Source organism: Glandiceps talaboti, chromosome 18, assembly GCF_964340395.1.
Source record: "Glandiceps talaboti chromosome 18, keGlaTala1.1, whole genome shotgun sequence".
NCBI classification, from domain to species: domain Eukaryota; kingdom Metazoa; phylum Hemichordata; class Enteropneusta; family Spengelidae; genus Glandiceps; species Glandiceps talaboti.
This window is the reverse complement of record NC_135566.1, coordinates 10,602,501-10,624,666: the sequence shown is the minus strand read 5'-3', so window position 1 is coordinate 10,624,666 and position 22,166 is coordinate 10,602,501. Positions and strand designations below refer to the sequence as shown.

Genomic DNA, 22,166 nt, shown 5'->3' with positions numbered 1-22,166 from the left:
AAATGGTTTAGTAAGATACGCTATCAGTGAAGAAGATGAGCATTCTGAAATCCAAACATGAAAGTCGTCATAAGCTCTCTTGTTGGATAGACTAATAGATGTTAAAGAATACAATTTGGAACTATTGGATGGCAATGTTTTATTCATCTGTAACTTTAGACCAAAGTCTAAGAATTAATATGAATGTATCCACTCCGTAAGAATTTTGCTTTTTAATAACCACATTCAAATGAAAAGAAACCGTAAAATCTGGTTTTCAGACATGTTTACGTACGAATCGCTACGAATGGGTTACAACGACGACTAAAATATCCTACAATTGTTCATTTTCCATGTTGTATTTTTCTGTTAGTCTTGGTTACCCAGACTTCTCTGACTTCCCCCAGCCCCTCAGAATCTGGGAGGGTGTTATGTGGTTGGTACAAGATGTCTACACAGAGAGGCTAGCCTGTTTACATCGCGATCATTGCGCGATGTAAACAGGCTACAGAAAGGCAGACCCACGATATGACCCGCAGTCGAAAAACTTGATCACATGGTGGCAACTCTTGATAGGAGTATTTTTAATTAGCTACTCTTCTCGCAAAGACGGTTTTCAAAAATGTTTTACCATGATTTCTATGACATATACACAGTTGATGAAAATTACTAATCAGAAAATGTTTAAGTGCAGTGGTTTTCGCATTTTAAAATCACTGATACTACATTCTCCAGAATCTATGGGGTCGGTCCGCGGCAGTAAGAGAATTAGAAGTCTGGGTAACCGAGACTAGATTCCTGTATAACGCAGTCTCTTTTGTTAAAATATCAAAAATAATTCCCAACGGTCTCGCTTTACACAATTCCTTAATTTTACACTTTATTTTATTTTGTATTGTTAGAGTACCTAATACTGGCACAGCGAACTTCTCGAAAATATAAGCATGAATAGCGTTGAAAGCAAATGTCCTTAGCGCCAAGAACATATATTTCCATAGTCACGTGAGTAATTAACAGAACAGGATACGATGGACAAGAACACGACATTTTTTCAATGGTAAATTGTATCATCTCCTATTATCTTTACACAGGAGATGTACTTTTATACACATACCAATAAATATTGTTAAATCACGACAAGTAGTCAGAAGCTTCTTTGTCTGTTGCTAATTCGTTGATGTTTCAAGACTGCTCTTCCTTCCGTCTTGAGGAAGAAGAAATGTGTTATATATACTTGTTATCTATTCTAATCAATATACGCTGTATTATCTGTCGTTTTTCAGCTTGTTCAATTACAGAGTTTAATCAAGTCACATCAAGTGACATATACTACTTTTATCGCCTTATATAGTGGAACGTGACAGGCGTATTTTTGATGCACGTATACGTAAAGTCACAGTAGATGACACTATTCGTCCCTGTTTTGGTTATTTTCCGTCAGTTGAATCAAAACTTCACATAAAATATTCCCGATCATTCTAAATAGCTGAGTTATCTGTCTATATTTACTTAGTTACCAATGTGACTGTTCACACTATAGTGTGCTAACTATCTTTTAAAGACACGACTCAATACTAAATCGTAAATTTGTAGGATGCAGACAAGGTTTGATCACGAGGCTACGATTCGTGCTTTTGAACAGAGAGTGCCAACAATATAAACAGATCCAAAGTAAGAAATGAAATGAAAACAAAATAGTTCAAGCTACTTCTACAGTTTATTATACAGAGTGGTAAGTGCCTCGAGTAGGATCGGAACTTTCATAGTAAGCTTAAATATCATTTGATGTTCACTTTTACTGCCACATTTTATGAGAAAATATATTGCCAACAAATTATGTACACAAAGTCTTCAAAAACCAAGTATTTCAAGTTCAATATATCTGGAGCGATAAAAAAATAAAACCTGTTCATTATACTGATTATACATATTTCTTCCCCTGGATATATCCAATAGACCCCGAAGCTTACTCACTCCTGCTCCAGCGTTTTATCAATCAAATCCCGACATTCATGGCAAGAACAGATTACTTTGTATATTGTGACAAAGTAGTTATATAAAATACCAAATCAGAATACTATGGCCTCGAGATATTATGATGACTATAATATGATGCAATTTTAGACCGGCTATCCATTTTCTCGGTTCCGAAAGGCATCACTTCCGTGATAACATGTCGATATGGTGAGTATTGATAATGATGAATGGAAACAAATGGGCATTACGTCATCAGTTGATTTGAACAAATAAATTTGATTTGCAATAAAACCTTTATTCCCCTCTGTACCTTTCTGTTTTGTATAGTACAAACTATAGAAGAAATGAAGGTCTGAAGTGTAGAGAAATCATGGTGTCTGCTTTTGATATTTCATTCGCAGGTGTTTTGACACAGTAATGGTATTGGAAAAGATTTCCGTTACGTACGCATGAACAGAGAACAGGAATAACGATTTTCAGTTTTCCATTTCGGAAGCTTTAAGCGCGCAGTCGACAATAAACACGTCAGACGTGTATCGGAGAGGTAACACCATTTCGTCATTTTTCTGATTAAAAAAAAAAAGTGGAATTTGATCGAACTTTGCTAGATTTCACGCACAAAGGAAATTACTACAAGGTACAGCGGTGGTTGTAATTTCACCGAAAGTTTCAAACAGGTAGAACGAATCAGAAAGTATTCAAATATTTATTTCTCTAATGAATATATTAATACGCTATCGAACAAACTCTTCATAATAGTATCCAATATTTTAATAATCTTCCGCCGAATACATGATGTTGGATAAAATATGTAATTTGGTATGATGATGAAAAATGCTACAATTCTCAGAAAAAGAAGCTGTTATAGATATCACTATTTTGATTAAAATATGTAGATATGATTTGTACTAACACAACACAACACAACTCAATATCTCGAGGTGCTAAGATATACATTTTCACTAACACGTCATCAATGGCAATCTGATACTGTAACAACATGGATTTTCATTAATACTTTAAATGTGCGTGAATCTATAGCTATCATATGTGAATCATTCATGACTACATTAATATGTTTTTGAAAACATGACTATAATATCCATCATTTTTTTTGGACGATTTGAAAAGTGCACGTAGAACGACCAGATAAGATCCCATATTCTTTGTTTCAATGTATTCAACTTGGCTTGCGTGTGGTTTACTATCAAGTGTTTTGCTACCTTTCAAAAATATTGTCAGGAAATATACGGTTTGAGTACATTTCTAAATACCAGGTGATGTACAGAGATACAAGTAGCTTAAGATATCTACAACTTTACGCATAGCAACATTATGAGATGGTGGTCATGGCCGCAATATTGATGATATCCGAGCCTAAGAACAGCAGAAATATATATTAAAGGGAATTGTTATCGTTCATGGTATGGAGTTGGTTAGATATGAAGGGAATCGTCATGTATTATAGTCTGCGCATGTAATGCTTTGAATTGATTTGTTGGTGCAGTATTCAAAGCTATATCTTAGAAGAATGACGTCATCCATACAAAACAACAGCATTACAACAATAACGGCATGACACAAACAAACAAACAAACAAACAAACAAACAAACAAACAAACAAACAAACCCAAAGTGCCATTACTGGGCGAGAGGTCTTCAAATATTGTAGCGCCAATTACTTTCGCATCACTCTGTTAATAATGTACACTATTAATGCACATTTTGCGACGAATAATTTAAAGAAATACATGTTAAAGCTGCATTAGCTACAAGTGGGACTTTTTTCATCAAACAACCAGAGATATATTCACCAGGCTGCTTTAGGAAAAGAAAATGTGTATTTCCAAGGCATACACCTGGCAGCGAATTATATAGGATCGATATTTGCATGAAGCAATAAGGCACCGGTCAAAGACTAACCTTTTTTTACTCGATGTAAAAACAGGGTAAAGGGATAAAGTGGATTGAAGATACTAGATAGTATTTCAAGATATGTTGACAAAGTGGGAGAGCTTGGATGAGTGTACAACTGCGTGAGTTGCTTTATTAGATTGTTATCGCGAGTAGACGAGACACAGTAAACACTGAAGAACGGATGAGATAGCATTGATGCTTTGTTCACTTATACAGTCAAAGATTCCTGCAATAAGCCCATTTTTTTTTCTAAATCTGAAACTAGATTTCTAAAGAACATTGATACAGACTGTTGATAATCTCTATTTCTAGATTTTGCAAGGGAAGGTTGAAATGCGAAGCTGAGCGAATGATAGAATGCAGGAGGATGTATCAAATTTCCCATGATGAATGTATATGTCAAACATCGCAAACCTAAGTGGGTCATATGTGTGTGTGTGTGTGTGTGTGTGTGTGTGTGTGTGTGCGTGCGTGTGTGCGCGCGTGTGTGCGCGTGCGTGCGTGTGTGTGTGTGTGCGTGTGTGTGTGTGTGTGTGTGTGTGTGTGTGTGTGTGTGTGTGTGTGTGTGTGTGTGTACGTACGTGTGTGAAGCTTCTGAATAGTTAAACAGAATTGAAATTAATAATTATGCTACTGTTACATATATCCAAAGTTTTTACTCTGGAATTATTTTCATAAAAATGGCGCTACGTTATATCATAGACCCCCCCCCCCCCCACAATGGAGGGTCTATGGTTATATCTATGACAAGCTTTGTTTTCACACGAAAGTCGTACCTATAAAAGCCGTTTCCCGAGGGCATTGGTATACTTTCAACACGAAAACTGAAAAACAGACTTCTTAAAAGATAGTATAAAGACGCTAGGGAATAGAAGAATAGAGTGAATAGAGTGTAGCAGTTATCAACATTAAACATATAAACTTTCAATGTCCGATAACTTACTATACTTTAAATGATGGAATAATATGAAATATCTGAGATTTTAAAGACTGGTTGCGTGTAACACAAGTAATGATAATACATGTAGTACTAGAAAACTATCAACATTTATCTGTCTTGTAATTTACACGTTTTCATTGAACAAAATTCACCGTATGTAAGAGCAAGCATCCCCAGTTAAAGAGGAACGCCATTAAGGCATTTTCATAAACTTTGGGTTCTGGAATCATTTCATGAGCTCACATCACACAATTTTCGTTCCGTTGCCAATAAATTGAAATTTACTCTTTTTATTACTTTCTATTTTTATATCTTCTGATTACTTATCTGAGCTCTTAGCAGTCATGAATATTCAGTGTGCATCTAATAAATGTGTGCGTATCCGTCTGTCTGTCTGTGTCTGTGTCTGTGTCTGTGTCTGTGTCTGTGTCTGTGTATGTGTCTGTCTGTCTGTCTGTCTGTCTGTCTGTCTGTCTGTCTGTCTGTCTGTCTGTCTGTGTATCATTATTATCGTATCATGTATATTTTCAATCTGCTATATTATTTTCTTACAATATATTTACATGTTATTTATAGTAACAGATTGACAATAGCTGTCATTAAAATTGTAAGAGCGTTTCCCAGTACAAAATTCGTCGTTTCTTTTTTTGTCCTTTAGAGACAACAACATTATATGAATTGCTAGTTTCGATCTAATTTGAATGTCACACTACAAATGAGCTCATCGGGGATGTTTTACGACATACTGTTCTTTCCTTCAGCTGTAGCATGTCTCCTGATTTTATATAGTTTTATAAGTATTTAGTGGTTCCCACAATGCAATTCCCACAGTGTCTAGTAAGTTACGACAATATGTCGTTTTTCTATATTTTCTTTGGTCAAACTCTCACAAACAAGGACTCTTTTCTATACTTCCGTGTATACCTGTTTGCATCAGTACTAGGTTGAAATGGGTTTTTAAAAATATAATTTGATAATTTAAATGGATTTGAACGAAGGTCAGAAGACGCATGAACTCTCATTTGACTAAATCTGACCATCTGTTACTCTACATGAATAACTGACAGGTATTTATAAGATGCAGACATCACTCGTAAATGTTTACCAGTAGTAAATCGACTGGGATATCATGTCTGAGTATATGTTTATATCCATTCTTACATATCAAATGAATAACGTTTGTGACATTAAAATAGAAGATGAGGTGAGTGATGACTATTTGAAAGGTCACTTTGCTTATCACATTGTATCTTCGGTATTTATTCGAGATAAATGAAACCATGTACTCCATATCTTAAATTGTTTACTCAAAACAATCTATTTATGTGGCGGCATCTCTTTATGAAAAGGAACCACATGATAAAATAATATCTCGAAGCATAAACTGAAATATTGAACTATTTTGACCTTTTTTGGTTCTCTTCGGCAGACGTTTGTCCTTATAATGAGCTAATTTTAACGTCACTTACGTTAAAATCTCAGCACTAATGCATGAGTCTATATTCATGAAATACAACTTAGATAGCATATGTATCCAAGTTGAAGTTAGCTCCAACAAATTTTCAAGGCGCCCTTTACTTTATTTTTTACTTATTTCAGATGCCTTGCATTTCTTGAACATTAAAGTGGCCATATGGATGAGGATTGGGTATTTATTGTGGATTTCTAATTATAAAACAATTTTAACATCGCTTCCTACTTGAAAAATGAATGTGGGAACAATCGATAGTTATATAATTAATGAACAATACATGTTGATGTAAATATAACTTTCAAAGCAAAAAGATATGATAAGCTTGACATGTTTTTCCCCATCAGACATGTCTGGGCCTTTGATGAAAAAAAAAACCCACCATAGTCTGTGTTTAAATCTTTTGATGGAAACAAGACAAAGCGGTAAAATACTAGTATTAAAGGGGTCAATTCCTTTCATGGTTATTTTCTAGATGTTTGGAAAAATAGTGAAAGTTGGGAAATGGGACATTTTGCTTTTTGACCTTAAAGGGACACAGGCCAAGTTTAGACGGTTTTTGGACGTAATTTTTGTTGCCTACGAATTGTTACATATTGTATTCTACTTACTGAAACACACTCATCCATTACTTGATACTGGTAGAACTCAATCTTGGTATTTAGGTATAATATAGAAAAGATGCGATGACATAATTGTTGGTACGTATTAACAAATGCTGAGAAAACCTGCCGTTACATGAATAACGCATGCGTTCTATCGCTGATAAAAAGTGAATCGTCACAGTTACGTCACGTACACTACGTCATCGAATATCTCAGAATGGCGGCACATAAGCTTGGCCCCGGTCGTCCGATGGTAAGCAGTTCGGCTAAAAAAGGGTCACGAGCAGTGTTTACCTCAGGGAAAATAAATATTTTTGGGCAGATCGACCGCTGGAAAGCAATAAAGGACAAACTGACGTTGAAGAGTAATCGAGAAGTTGCGGAATTCTTGATAAACTGGTAAGTATAAATGCACACGTAGAAAGCCATGATTGTACATGTTTTGCTGAGTGTCGTGTAATGTCATGATGTTTACAACCTACATGTTTGCACTTTCTACTGTGCACTGTGAGGTACAGTGAAATTTATTTCGGGAATCATGCACCAATTAAGGTCATTTCTATTGTATTCGAAGGTGGTGACAATATTGTAGAGGTGAATAACGTTCTGTTGTAAGTTATAGCAAGCTGTACGCTATACACGATACACTCACTTCCTGTTGAAGTTGTGCGTAGTGTTACTATTGGTATTAGATGTGAGAACTCGCGGATCGGCTCAACATTTACTAAGCTTACTCGCTGACGTTTTCAGCGTGATCGATCCAGCCTTACCAATTACCGTACGCTCTCCATTACACAATTTTGCAGAGGGTTTTTCTTTTTACCAATACTCGCGGGAACTGTCCAAGACAAACTTCGAGGTGCTACTGTACTGGTATACGTAGCGTAGTGCTACTTGCATGTCGACTGTACAATAGCAAGTCAGAATCGAGTAATCGCATCGACTGCCCGGGTCGATAAATAGCTATACTATAAGATTATCTCAATGCAGAGGAGAAGTGTAATAACTAAAAAATTACTATTTCTTTATTTTATGCACATGTTTATAGTTAGACTTAGTGAGCGTACGGAGGTATATCTCCATGGTCAAACGATATGCAAGCTGTTTTGAGTACATGAAACCATAAAAGTGCGTTACAATTACATTGAAAATTTTTGGTCGTTGTTCTTCTTGGAGATCGTTTGAAGTAGCTCTTGTTTGTTTTATGTTCAAAGTTATTTCCAGTGATTTATGACGGATACATTAGTTGTTTGATGTGTGTGGGTGTGTGTGTGTGGGGGTGGGGGTGAGGGGGGTTTATGAATTCATTGTGTCAATTATGACTGCATGTTTGTTTTAGTTTTATTTAGAAAGCATCTGTCAAGTGGCATGTTCTCCACATGAATTAAATGTACAGATAGTGTACTTGTACATACTTATTAGTCACAGCTTCATTGACTGCCATTATTTTATATTAGAATGGATAAATTAGTTTGTGTAGCTATGACATCAGCAATCAATGCCTTAAATTCCAATTTATAACCCCTTCTTGATGATTACACAATACCTAAAACCTACTGTCTTTGACTCCTGTTTTTTACCAGTACTGCTTTGACTGACTAAACAAGTTAGCACTGCAAAATAAGGACAATTTAGCAAAGCCAGAAGACTAAGTAAGTCTAATAATAATAATAATACAATTTCTTGTACTGCAGTATTGTAATCAAGTGTTTTTACATTATGCGGTAGGTATCATGATCATAAGGAGTGTAGAAGGGGTGAACCACTGCCAAGTACATCACATCATGCTACAATGATGGAAGACCCAGCATTTACCACAAGGCAACAAGATGATGAAGCGAGGTCCACAGCTGGTGTAAATATTTTAACTTTTAGCTTTCACTGTGAACTTTGATTTGAACTCTTGGTATTCCATTGGCTAGAAACTAATTTTATGTATGTATGTATGTATGTATGTATGTATGTATGTATGTATCAGTGCTGCAACTCACTCTGAATTTGTTGAATTTAAATGCATGCAAAAGGTTCAGTAATATTTAAAAATAACATATATTGTATAAAAGTTTAAAGTTGTATTGTTTCACATGCTTTTCAGGTCTCGTGGACAGCAGTGTAAAGTTACTGAACAAATAATTACCACCACCACTTCAACCCCAATTCACAGCTATTACATGGGTGCAATGAAGGAATTAAGTGGTCCTGACATTTCTGAAATTTCTGCAGCAAGTGAATCAGATCGGTAAGGTATTGTTGTTATTCAACAAAAAATCTGGGGTTTCTATTTTAATGCACATTTTTTTTTCAAAATTGGTCTCATGTCACTAATGAAAACTATACAAAGAGTATTAAACTACAAAGGAGTACTCTACTCTACTCAAGTTATTGATATGTATTATGTATGATAAGAGCTGCTTGTTTTGTGAAATTACAATCTAAGATCTTGAACTTCATCTAAAATTGTACACTATACTGCGTCTCATTTTACTGATATTACGAATGCTTGGTACCAAAAGGATGAAGATATGTACTATGTGTTCTGTATTCTGTTACCATGCACAATAAAAAAGTTCTATTGTGATTCTTACCTTACCACAAGATAATATTTGAAATAGAAGATATGCTATCACATCACAGAAAATTCAGCTCCTTGAATGAAGAATGTGATTAGATCCATTGATCAGTTTTAAGTTTTAGTTTGTATATTTGCCAGTGGTTACACCATCCTGAGTTTTTAAATGTACCTAGTTGTAATACATATTGAAATTTGTGATTTATATTCAGACATGTCCAGCTGGACACCTCGAATACAAATGGTGCTCGCAACCAGTTCTGAATAGCAGGTTACATAGTGGAGATCTAATGACAGCAGCAGCAGCAATATTTTTGTCAGGCAACAACTATGCAAACATTGATAGGTTTGCCAAGGTGCTCTCTTTGAAGTTATTGTGTCAGACCACATTCAACAGAATACAAAGAACCTGCCTTGTACCATGCGTAGACAAATTTTGGAAGGAACACCAGTTAGAGCTATGTGCATCATTTGAGGGTGAAACACTGGTTCTACTTGGTAAGTGCACTCATTTGTTTTTGATAATATTTATATGAATTTTAAGATGTACATCAGTTCCTGAAGATGCAAGTATCAAGTTTGTCCAGTAAAGTAGCTATATTTGTCATATGAAATTCATTACGCATAGTACTCATTTATTATGAGATACAAGCTTTCTTTTTATGACCCAAGCTTGCCCTTGTGTGCACGTACATTTCACGCACAATAAATGGAATGCACACAGTCACAATTCTGGTGCTTGCATCACTTGTTAGCACAACTGAACAGAGGTTCAACAGTGCTGTCTGTAGGTGTAGTGAATCATCTATGTACAATACTCTAAACCTAATATATGTAAGTTGTTTTGTTGAACTCATTATAGTTTGCTATTGAGTTGATGTATGACTTGAACATAAGTTGTGTTTAGTGTCCCCTTTCAAACCCACTCTCTTCATGAAAGATCTGAACAGTTTATGTAGCTTCTACTACGAGACACAAATATGAGATTTACCCTGCATTCAAATTGCAGGGTAAATCAGAAGAACATACCATGTGTCATTATGCAACAACAGATGAACAATCCTCTAGCGGAGAACTCATTTTGTGAACTGTTTTGCAAAATCTCTATTTCAAAAAATATATCTTTCTTAATTCTATCTTGAAGGTATCATAGAGGCTACAATAAAAAGAGCAGCACATGGTCTACGAAAACAGTGAAAGAACAGAAAACATATCCACATTATACAGCCTAGAAAAAATCAATTCTACAAACACGGCTGGAAGAAAAAAGGGGAATGCAACACGAGAGAACTGGAGCCAACTGATCCAAGGAGAATATCAACACATCTAGCGCCAGTAACACCACCTCCCACATCTCTTCTGGTGGAGCAACATGTGTCTTGATACCACTAAACTTATATGACTTTCATGAACATGAAGTGTCTGCAATATCCAAAACCTTCAAAAAAAGTTGTTTCAAGAGTTCCTGGAAAGCTGTAGTGCCGTGCTCAGACACAGCAGTTTGATTTGATTGGATAACCTTGTGAATAGTACCAAGAGAACCATTTGCTACAAAACAAATCTAAGGGAGCCTTCAGTAATTCCGGGGGGGGGGGGGGGGGGGGGATTTAGGGTATGTCTGAGCTGTAAAATGTGACCCCCTTTCAAGCCAAAGTTCTAAAATCTGACCTCCCCCATCTCAAAATGACAAATTCACTGATAGATGGATGGAAATTATGTGGACATAGTAGATGTAACGTTTAATGATTTTTTCAATATGTTTTGTTCTGTTTATCAACTACAGTTTTTAGTTTCTTGTCCTACTCCATAACACACATTGAAACACTCCTGTCTTTGGCTAACACTTGTAAACGTAAACACAACCTGTATATGAACAAACTGCATTGTTATTTTTTACAAGTGAATTTTAGTCTGGACTAAAACTATCAACAATAACAGTGCACTTTACACATATACAGGCTGTGTTGACAAGCCAAATACAGGGTATTTCAGCATGTTTTAAAGAGTAGAACAAGAAACTGCACTTGACACACAGAACGAAAGTATTGAAACAAGATCATCAAGTTACAGATACTGTCTCTTTAATGATTTAATTACACAACACATATTTCTGCCATGCACAGGTATTACCAAACTTACTGGTACATTATTCTTTGTTTATAATGGATATCGTGATTTCCATGTGGTACACACTCTCCTCGATAGAGTAACCTGTAATAACGCTGAAATCTCAGTATCACTTTGTGGATTGTTTTTTTCACTACTCTCACTGTCGCTTTCCTTAGTGTCACTATCACTGTCATTCAATACATTGAGGACAACAACAACAACAACAACAAAAACAACCAAAACAACATGATCATCATCATCAACATCATCATCATCATAATCATCCTCTCGAGTCAGTGGAGCTGGAAGCACTGCTGTTTATTTCTTCTTCCTCTTGGCTTTCATTTGTTTCCTTGGCCATTTCATATCACTCTAGTATCTGCTGGCTAACGAGTATAAAGTTGGCGTCAGATTCAGATAGCGTCATATTGAGCGTCAGATAGCCTTAGATCTGAAGACACCCGACGGCTGGCCGGAAGGACAAACCTGAAATAATACTGTTGAGACTACAGGGAAATATTCCCCTTCACAACCTTTCGATGGCAGTAGGAATGTCTCTGCTTGCACAATTTTTATTTGGGAAAAATATGTGAAATAGAGTTGAAATACTTGCCACCATGACATTGATAGCCCCAAGTTCAGCCACTGTATGTTCGTTGGTTGATACATTTTGCTAATAATGTACATGGTGTCAGTAAAAATTAAGTTTATGTTGCCATTTTTAAAAATAATTTAAATTTGAATTTTAACAATTGTGCAGGCAGAGAGATTCCACCTTCCATCAAAAGAATCTTTCCCTGTAGTCTCAATGGTATTATTTCAGGTTTGATTGAATCCGTCGGGTGTCTTCGGATCTGAGACTATCTGACACTCAATATGACGCTCAATATGACGCTACCTGAATCTGAATCTGCCGCCAACTTTATACTCGTTGCTGGCCAAAACTTTTTCCAACGTGAGCCACTCCAAGTTTTACTTTGTCTTTCTACAAAAGCTTGTATTCAGCATGTCTGTGACACAGGTCACTCTTTGCGTGGAAACCGCACACACTTCCCTGTATACAATACACTCAAGACATAACTTTTTGAAAGTCAAGACTTTTTGAGGTCTGAAAGTTCCCATGTATTGTTTATGGAAAAAAGCTCAGTTCCATCAGTTTACTTGTAATATGTAATATTTAATATTTAAACTTATGGCTTTGGCACTTTTTCCATAGACAATACATGATGGGGACTTTCAGACCTCAAAAAGTCTTGACTTTCAGACTTTCAAAAAGTTATGTCTCGAGTATATTGTATGTAGGGAAGTGTGTGTGATTCCATCAGTTTATATACTACTCTTCGTTTGAAGGGATATGTGTTGTTTCTCTCAGAATTGTAGACTTTGTTTGAAATAGTGCAGAGTGCATTTTAGAATAAATAATGAGTCAACTTATAATGTGAACCCCCCTCCCCCGGACGGGTTTCTAAAATATGAACATCCCCCTTCGACATGCTTCGAAAACATGACCAATCCCCCCAGCCCACCCCTTGCAAAGTCCCCCGAGAGAATTATGCCTATTTGCACTATATTGACATATCTTTAGTAATTACTGTCAGTCATACAAATCGCACAACTGATTACATGTGCAAACATACATAAATAGATACATACATACATACATACACACACACATACATACATACAGATAGATACATACATACATACATACATACACACATACATGCACACACATACATACATACATACGTACGTACGTACGTACATACATACATACATACATACATACATACATACATACGTACGTACGTACGTACGTACGTACATACATCAACAAAATGTGGAAATAATGACTTCCTTGACAAAGTTGTATTGTCACACTTCTAAGTTATCTTTATGTTATGGTTTGCAGGATGTTTATGAGTAAAAACATTGAACACAATCTTGTAACAGCCTGTATGCACACTAAACACACTAGAGACACGAAAAGTAAGATTTAATAGTAATCACAATCAATTTATTCATACAACCTACATGACAGAGGTAAGGGTAATGTGTGTGTGCATGTATGTAAGTATGGGGTTTCATAGGCTGTCCATAAATGATTTTAAAGGAGACATTATCAAAACTAACAATTAGTCATTGATAGCAATCATTGTACATAAGCAGTGAAAGTGTATTTCTTTTATGCGATATGATGCTATGTGGTTTACCATATAAAACTAAAATATACATGCACTGCATAAACATTGATTGTGTTCACTTACTATGGTTTTCAAGAATCAGACAATATTATATACCATTGGTTTGTGTAGACCTATGAAAATATTTCACTAAAAATGTAAGGAATTCATAGCAGCATGTTTGATATGTAGAATCCTAGCTGCATACTACAGTAGCACATTTCGCTTTCAGTTGGTTGGCATATGCTGACAAATAATTATGCAAACCTTTGGTCATTGTTGCTCACCATACTTAGTGAGAGTTTACTGAGTGAGCAGTTTGTTAAGTCTGTTTTGTCATTGAACAAGTGGCTCAAACACAGACCGTTGATTTGCATTGATTATTCCATCCGTGACTTTGCCCTTTACACTGCTGCCCATGGTGCCAGGTTGCCTAGATAAAAGAATGGTAAAAAGGGTTCAAATGTAAAAATGTTGTACACTATTGTTATTTTCTATTTTTACACAGTAGATATGCAAGACATTGTACAGATAATATAATAAATATTGATCAACTTATCTGTGTTGTAATTATTTCTGTCAGGTGTGCAGTATCCTAGATCTGTTGCCCCCCCCCCCCCCCCCCCCGCCCCATAACTGACTCTCCAACAGCCTCACCCCCATAAAAAACTACCTAAATAAATAAATGATAGAATTCTGATTATATACCTACAATCCCATTTTATTTGGACCAATTTGAACTAAATGTACTCTTAAAAGTGCAGAAATGAAAGGCCAGACATTACGAACCTAATCCATTGTACACTTGAAGAAAATAGAAAACTTTGGGCAATGAGGTTTCACAACACGTCTGGTGCCTATGCCCAAATAACAGGCTGTGAACAGCTTCTAGCTTTGTACTTATCCGTCAATCACATGTAAATATCCTCAAAGCTAGCTATGCCAAAATAGATTTACATCTGCGCGAGTGTGGGCATCGAGGTGGACGCCACAATTACATGTAACTAAAGATAAACAAATTGTGAAGTAATCGACGTTCGACCAGCTGACAGCTAGCGCGAACAACACACGTAGCACTTTCGCTACGTCTCTCTCGGTCCTACGCTAGTTGTTTTTCTTTGCAAACCCCGTAAGAAAATAAAAAATAAAACGAACAATAATGATGAGTCATACAAGATAAAATATAAGAATGGACAGAGAGCTAGATCCGTAGAGAGAAAATTCGCCACACTTACATTGCGTCGGCAAGGTCAGCAGCTTCCATTGTTTTTCAAGAGGGTCATGGGTCATAGCATAAATTACCATCTTGACGTCACGGAAGGTTGTTGTCCTTATCACGTGATAACATTCAAATTCTCTGAACGTACAATGATAAGATGGCTGCAAGGTTTTGCCGCCGGCGATTTGTCGCAAATCTTTTAGCTGTGCTAGCAGAGTCAGAAGATGATATTTAACTCCATCGAAGTCATGAATCGTTGTAAACACTATACTTTATTAGTTTCGTGATGGTTTTACGTAAGTATTTCATTTCAACCACCAAATTAAAAAACCGTCTAAACTTGGCCTGTGTCCCTTTAACCCAGTCAAAACAAGATAAACATTAAACAAACAAAAAACATGGTTATTTCTCATTTAAAGCAGACTTTCAGAAATTAAATTTTCTTTTTTGAATGAATATTTCTTAAATTCTTTATCAAATTTAATTACTCGTAGACACTCTTTGATCTGGTGTTGTAAAGAAATGTTATTTCAATAATTTGCACCTAGAATAAAAGTTGACATATCTGTTAGGAGCGATATTGGAGAATATCATGATGCAAAACGTGCACGTTGCCATAGACATAAAAAACAGGTGACTTTAATAGTAGGTCAGTAAGGTGATAAGAATGATGGATAAATTATTAGTAAGACCGTTAATGTTATCACCTTAATAATTGAGGCTTAAATAACCCTTACATGACGCGGATTAACCTTATACGGTGGCTGACTAAGATTTACGTCTCATGGGACAAACCATAACATTGCAGATTACATATCACAGCATCTGCGCAACTGGTAATGCTGCTATAAGAATCAGCGCTTTATAATTTAACCAGACACGTATGTGTGTAACATTAGCAAGTAAAGTTTTCATGTGCTAGAACTACTGAAGATACGTGGTATTTATAGAACTCATCATGTACCTGCCACCTATTTTAAATAGTAAAAAATTGATATCATCCGTACAGGATTTTGCGATTAAAATATCATTCGCGTGTGACATTTCTCCCATTACCAGATTCTTTTCTAAGCCTTGACGCATGCGTATATGTTGTTCAGTTTCTGTAATTATCCCGAATAGTTCGGGTGAGCGTATTACCTCATAAGTTGAACTTTGACATTGTAGTGCTGATGGAGGATTTTGTCATTTTCCTTCAGGTATCAAATGGGGAAAAACTATTCTACGCTGTAATTCTATCTCCCTAGAGTCTCATTACACCATTCCAATGTTTTGTACGACTTATACCATGATGCTATCCCTATTTCACATTTTTTTCCATTTCTATTGCCAAACCAACAGACATAAATCTGTTTAGTATGACTTTATTTGACGTAATATTCTTCAAGATGATTTTACTTGCAGCCTCTACAATTCGGATGTGCTTTTTATAAAGCCCTAAATTTACTATCTGGTTAATAGATTAATTAACAGAAGAGTCAAGAAATGTTGACGTTTCATAAAATATATGTATGTATGTATGTATGTATGTATGTATGTATGTATGTATGTATGTATGTATGTATGTATGTATGTATGTATGTATGTATGTATGTATGTATGTATGTATGTATGTATGTATGTATGTATGTATGTATGTATGTATGTATGTATGTATGTATGTATGTATGTATGTATGTATGTATGTATGTATGTATGTATGTATGTATGTATGTATGTATGTGTATGTATGCATGTATGTATGTATGTATGTGTATGTGTATGTATGTATGTATGTATGTATGTATGTATGTATGTATGTATGTATGTATGTATGTGCATGTATGCATGTATGTATGTATGTATGTGTATGTATGTATGTATGTATGTATGTATGTATGTATGTATGTATGTATGTATGTATGTATGTATGTATGTGTATGCATGTATGTATGTATGTATGTATGTATGTATGTATGTATGTATGTATGTATGTATGTATGTATGCATGTATGCATGCACGTACGTATATATGTATGCAAACGTTACATTCAATTCGAAATCTGGGAAAATGATTAGAACTTCGTTATCTGGTTTACGCCAAGTAATTACGTTCAACTTTGTAAAACTGAGCCAAGTAATTTGAAATCAAGGTTGAAGTCAGAATTTCACACTTGTTTTTGACCTTGTCACTATACAAATTGATGCATCATGTTTCATTAAACTTATGTTATGGACAATTTGTAGGATTACCTCCTGCCATGCATCTGCAAATGTTTATACGATGCCCCTAAAGTAATTGATATGACAATCATTGAGTATACAACTCTTATGGAAGACAGATTGCCATTAAACATCCTACGGGTATAACCCCAGCAGTAACAACTGTCACCTATGATGTTGTAGAATATATCCCCTTCCATGGAATGACTTTACAAGTGCCACTAAATATCACCTGTCAGACCCTAAACATGTGTACATTCCAATTGTTGAAGACGTCTATTACTTCATCTACATTCTTCAAATCCTTGAGCACTTTGGCGCTTGCGCAATTTCAAGAACTAATAGAACCTTAGTTTCCTAAACAAATTAACATGAATACCTACCAAGTTGCCAAGACGGGCAAGGTTTATGACGCATGAACGCGTTGAAATGCCTAAACAACTACGTGTGCTATGTTTATATAAACAACAAGGTTGTTTCTTGAAGTAAATTTGTACCCGGTATATATGGTGTTATCCTACAGTATATAAACCCATTATTGACGCAATATTTCACTCACATTCATAGTACACATCTACGTACGTAAAAATCTTTATGAACACAACATTTTGGAAGATTCAGTAATTCATCCTATGGAATCTATCCTAAGCTTACACGTGAAAATATCTAACATCCAGGCCATCTTTGCTGGCATGTGGCGTATATGTGTTATATCTATCTATCTGTCTATCCTTATCAGATTACATGGGTGACAGTTAGAATAACAAACTTTGAAAGTTGTTAATATTTTCTAAGTCCTAATTGCCTTGTTTCACTTCACTTGTGTTTTCAATTATCGTACCAGCTGATGGACAGGATTCCACCTGAAAAGCTTATCATGGGCCGTCAACGTCAGATAGTTCAAATCGCTGTTCCCTGTAGGCGCTACGCTAGCTCTATAACCCGTGTACATGTCAAACAGTTTCGTATTTCTTGAAGATTTTCAACACACAGGGAAATCAAGGATTGGGAAAATATTCTGTTGGGAAATAGCACCTCTTAACCTGTTCTGTATAGGTCTGTTAAAGTATTTGTAAGGCTGCAAGAATTACACCAGAAAATCTCCAAACTATCTATCTGATCAGATGAGCATTGAATGTAGTATTAGCTACGTGTACCGATTATATACTTCAGGTCGAAATTTCTACAAGTAACCTTATAGATAATTGGGCGGGCGGAGGAAATCACACATGGTCTGTTAAGAAAAACATGACCCTCCCCCATTCTCCATTCGTAAAAGGTGACCCTCCCCTTTGTCCCATTTTGTAAAACATGACCCTCCCCATGAGAATTACATATACTGAACATTAATCAATATTCCCATTATATGTATACATACAAATTAAATGATTTTGACTCTGTATTAGAAAGCAGTATTTGTACATATACTACCATTGCAGGAGTTATATAGAAACGCCTGTGATCAGAACGAAAAAAAGTCTACTTCTTATCACTATAAAACTGACAAACATTGATACAAAAACAACACCGGCCCCTCTGATGTGGGTTCATGCACATACATGTACTTGTCTGTGGTTCACGCGACTCTTTTATCAGTTTGTCTGTGTCTGTGTCTGTGTCTGTGTCTGTGTCTGTGTCTGTGTCTGTGTCTGTGTCTGTGTCTGTGTCTGTGAAAGTTTGTCATGTTTGTCATGTTTGTCATGTTGTAACATAACATTCGAGTGTAAGCTTATATAATGCAACGTAATAGTCTGTCTGGTCCTAAAAATAATTCAGTGTATAGGTTATATGTTGAGTTTTGGGCAAAAAATCGCCAACACACATGACAATACAACAAAACATATACACGGCATTCAAGTCTGCAATAAATACTTACAACAGATGTCATCGTGGAGTTTGTATTTTAGCAACTCCGCTTGTGTACGGTCCTTTTCGAAATTTCTTGACCGGATTTTGAAATCTAAACGACAGAAGTCATCTGAGTAATTCAGAAGAACCGGATCAATGCCACTCTAATAGAAAGGCAACCATACGCGTCGTCTGTCGACTGTTGGTTCTGAAAGTACTAGTCCTGCTTGCAGGTGAACGCGTTTCACTCAAAACCGTGACGGAGAAGGAAGAGCCGACTTACTCCGTATGCAAGCAGGACTAACAGCCTAAACAGGATAAATTGTTCATCACCGAAATGGGTGCTAAAACTTTTCGTTTGACCATATCATTTTATGTAAGGAGGTCTATGTAATGAACGAGCCGACTACCAATTTATTAATTAATGTTTAGCTTTTTACAATTATTAATACAATTTTGATGATAATTTACAATATAGAGTGACTTTAATACTGAACCAAGGCTATTCGGACATCAAATATGATTTTCTCACTGTTACTCCACACTTTATCATGTATATACCTTCAAACCCGCAATCTGTGATCTGACACAATATGTAGGTCATATCAAATATGCAAATCAGCCGACTTTTCTGTAATACGGTAATAATGAAACCTTCAAGTTGCGATCGTCTATTTCAATATGGAAAAGCCTAAATGAAGACTTTCGATCGTCAACAAATAGTTACAGAATTGAAAGTCTGTGGATGTGACGAACCAACTGGCCAGGAGTGTGTTGGTAGTTTTTCAAGGGTAGCGGAGAAAATGTCCATGTCACTACAGGAAAGGGTGTGTGGACAACATTTTGTGAAATTGGTGAATTCATAGACCATTGATGGATGGTCAACGTTAAAGCATATCATTAACAATAGAATTCGACTTTTAGTGCAAAATTCAAAATTAATCTATGAGCTTACACTCGAATTTTGTGTTACAACATGACTAACTTTCACAGACATAAACAAACTGATAAGAGAGTCGCGTGAACCTAGGGGACCCGGTGTTGATTTAGTCAGTGTTTGTCAGTTTGGTAGTGATAAGAAGTAAACTTTTTTTCGGCACCCTCAAAGACAGTTATCATTGTACACCACTGATAAAACGCCATTCTGTTCACAGGCGTTTCTACATAACTCCTGCAATGGTTGTAAAGTAACAGACATTAAAAAAACATCATCATCATCATCATCATCATCATCATCATCATCATCATCATCATCATCATCACTGCTACCATCACCATCATATTTTAACAACAACATTCACGTACAGTGTGAGTGATACGTTGAGATGGTACACTCAACAAAATGCATCGTTTTATTAAACAATATCTTACAATAATGTGTATTTTTATTTTTGTATTTTTGCATGTAAAGTGCTCGTTGAGTGCTCATCTCACGTTTACATCTCAAATCACACAAAACAAATCATTGACAATCATTGAATCTTCAACTTGGTCACAAAACTACGGATTGTAAAATGTGACCCTCCCCCAAATATTGTAATGCAAAATATGACCCTCCCATACGAACAGGTTTGTAAAATGTGACACATCCCCCGATTCCTCCGGCCCTCCCCCTGTAAATACTGAAGGCTCCCTAACTCCATACCACGTGATCAAAGAAGAAGAGAAACTGACCAGTTTTTAACAAAGCATACAGAAATAACAGGCTGTTCTCTTCTATGATATTCGCTGGAACATTAAATAGAACAATGACCTTTGATCTGTACCAGTTAACGACCCTGGAGAGAATAGTGCTTAAAAACCATTGTCACCTGGCCAAACATTTATATAGCAGACGAGTACGAGCAGAGACAGTGGTCGATTAGATACAGCATATCTAACATCTAACCGTTCAGCTCACACCACCAACATTAAGATTATGAAGTATACTTTGTTTTTGACTATTGCTGTTCTATTTGTGGTTGCATTATCAGGTAAAGGCTATCTTATTTTTGTTTTGTTTTATATTTTCGTTTGAAATTAAGAAAAACACCAGTACCAAATAGAGTTTCAATTGTTAAGCGGCACGATGTTTTTCACATCTCACATGCGCACGTAAGCAATGTTTTTTTTGTTTCATCCGACAATGATGTTGGTATGTGTTCACAGTGAGATAAAATTTGCTTGCCTGCTATCAGCGTCTGCATATTGTTTCATGTAATTTGTAACAAAAAACCCTCGTGTAAGGCGTAAAAAAACATTATGCCGCCTAACTGAAAATCTAAAGTCAATCTGGTTTGGTAGTAAGTTTGGAATTTAGTGTGTGTTCATATATTGGTGGCCTAATTGGCTTGATTTAACTTTCAATGTCATAATCATACTTTTAAGTCTGTCTGTCTGTCTGTCTGTCTGTCTGTCTGTCTGTCTGTCCTTCCCCAGACATAGTCATTCGTTGGTTTGTCTTTCTTCTAGACGTGGAGGCATGTCATTTCTTGGAGTGGGAATGTGATGATGGGGAGTGTATCGATCATACACTGTACTGCAATGGAGTCAACAATTGCAACGATAGCAGCGATGAAGTTGATTGCCGTAAGTTATATCCAGATAATTATTTGATTGAAACATGATGATAAATAAACTAATGAATATAAAAATAACCTACTTTATTTAATGTTATTCAAATAAGTTAATACGGATTTATGATATTGATATTATTACATTATCGCAAGCCATGACCAGAGTACATTGGTTGACACAACAAATAAAAAATACCGCCAATGGCGTTGTAGCACAACTGTACAGTTTTTAAAAATGTTTATCCATATGGTAGTCCATGCTAACAAGAACTGTTCATTTGTTGAATGACTATCCAGTTGCCTATCCAACCATGTTGCTATCTTTACGATATATGCTATAATTTGGCTGTTGCTATGGGCGTGGTCATGTTGTTAGATATATTTGCATACATTTTTGTATGTTTTTGTTCACTTGTGTATGAATTTCTGATATTGTCTTAGCAATATACGTGATCATTTTGCTGTTGCTATGGGCGTGGACTTGTTGCTAGGCATATTTACATACATTTTTTGAATGTTTATTTATTTGTCTTTCTATTCCTGTTATCTTTGCAATATACGCGATTATTTGGCTGTTGCTATGGGCGTGGTC

General features: G+C 35.9%; 2 protein-coding genes and 1 long non-coding RNA gene across 5 annotated transcripts in view; 2 read left to right on the top strand and 1 right to left on the bottom strand.

The window, feature by feature from the left end:
* LOC144449641 (cystine/glutamate transporter-like) overlaps positions 1-22,166 on the bottom strand; it is a 60,792-nt gene that overhangs the window by 18,984 nt on the left and 19,642 nt on the right. The gene's annotated exons all lie outside the window — the stretch shown is intronic.
* On the top strand, positions 6,903-11,064 carry LOC144449109 (uncharacterized). 3 transcript variants are annotated; one of them, XM_078139568.1, is made up of 5 exons: positions 6,903-7,288; positions 8,618-8,744; positions 8,985-9,128; positions 9,671-9,956; positions 10,603-11,063. In XM_078139568.1, exons 1-3 carry the CDS (start codon positions 7,023-7,025, stop codon positions 9,003-9,005), a joined length of 414 nt encoding a protein of 137 aa, XP_077995694.1. In that variant the 5' UTR covers positions 6,903-7,022; the 3' UTR covers positions 9,006-9,128; positions 9,671-9,956; positions 10,603-11,063. The 3 variants fall into 3 exon arrangements, with proteins under 3 accessions (XP_077995694.1, XP_077995695.1, XP_077995696.1); XM_078139569.1 differs by lacking the exon at positions 6,903-7,288 and adding an exon at positions 7,308-7,401 and having other exon boundaries at positions 10,603-11,064; XM_078139570.1 differs by lacking the exon at positions 6,903-7,288 and adding an exon at positions 7,308-7,401.
* Positions 21,505-22,166, top strand: part of LOC144449111 (uncharacterized) — a 2,103-nt gene continuing 1,441 nt past the window's right edge. The window contains exon 1 of the long non-coding RNA XR_013482155.1: positions 21,505-21,587. This is a non-coding gene — a long non-coding RNA (uncharacterized LOC144449111). The remainder of the gene's footprint in view (positions 21,588-22,166) is intronic.

What these genes read in the sequence shown, in the direction of transcription:
- LOC144449109 (XM_078139568.1), top strand. Translation starts at nt 7,023, where the DNA reads ATGAATAACGCATGCGTTCTATCGCTGATAAAAAGTGAATCGTCACAG. An exon ending in GCGGAATTCTTGATAAACTG is followed by an intron (nt 7,289 to 8,617) that starts GTAAGTATAAAT and finishes ATTATGCGGTAG; the next exon opens with GTATCATGATCATAAGGAGT. An exon ending in AAGCGAGGTCCACAGCTGGT is followed by an intron (nt 8,745 to 8,984) that starts GTAAATATTTTA and finishes CATGCTTTTCAG; the next exon opens with GTCTCGTGGACAGCAGTGTA.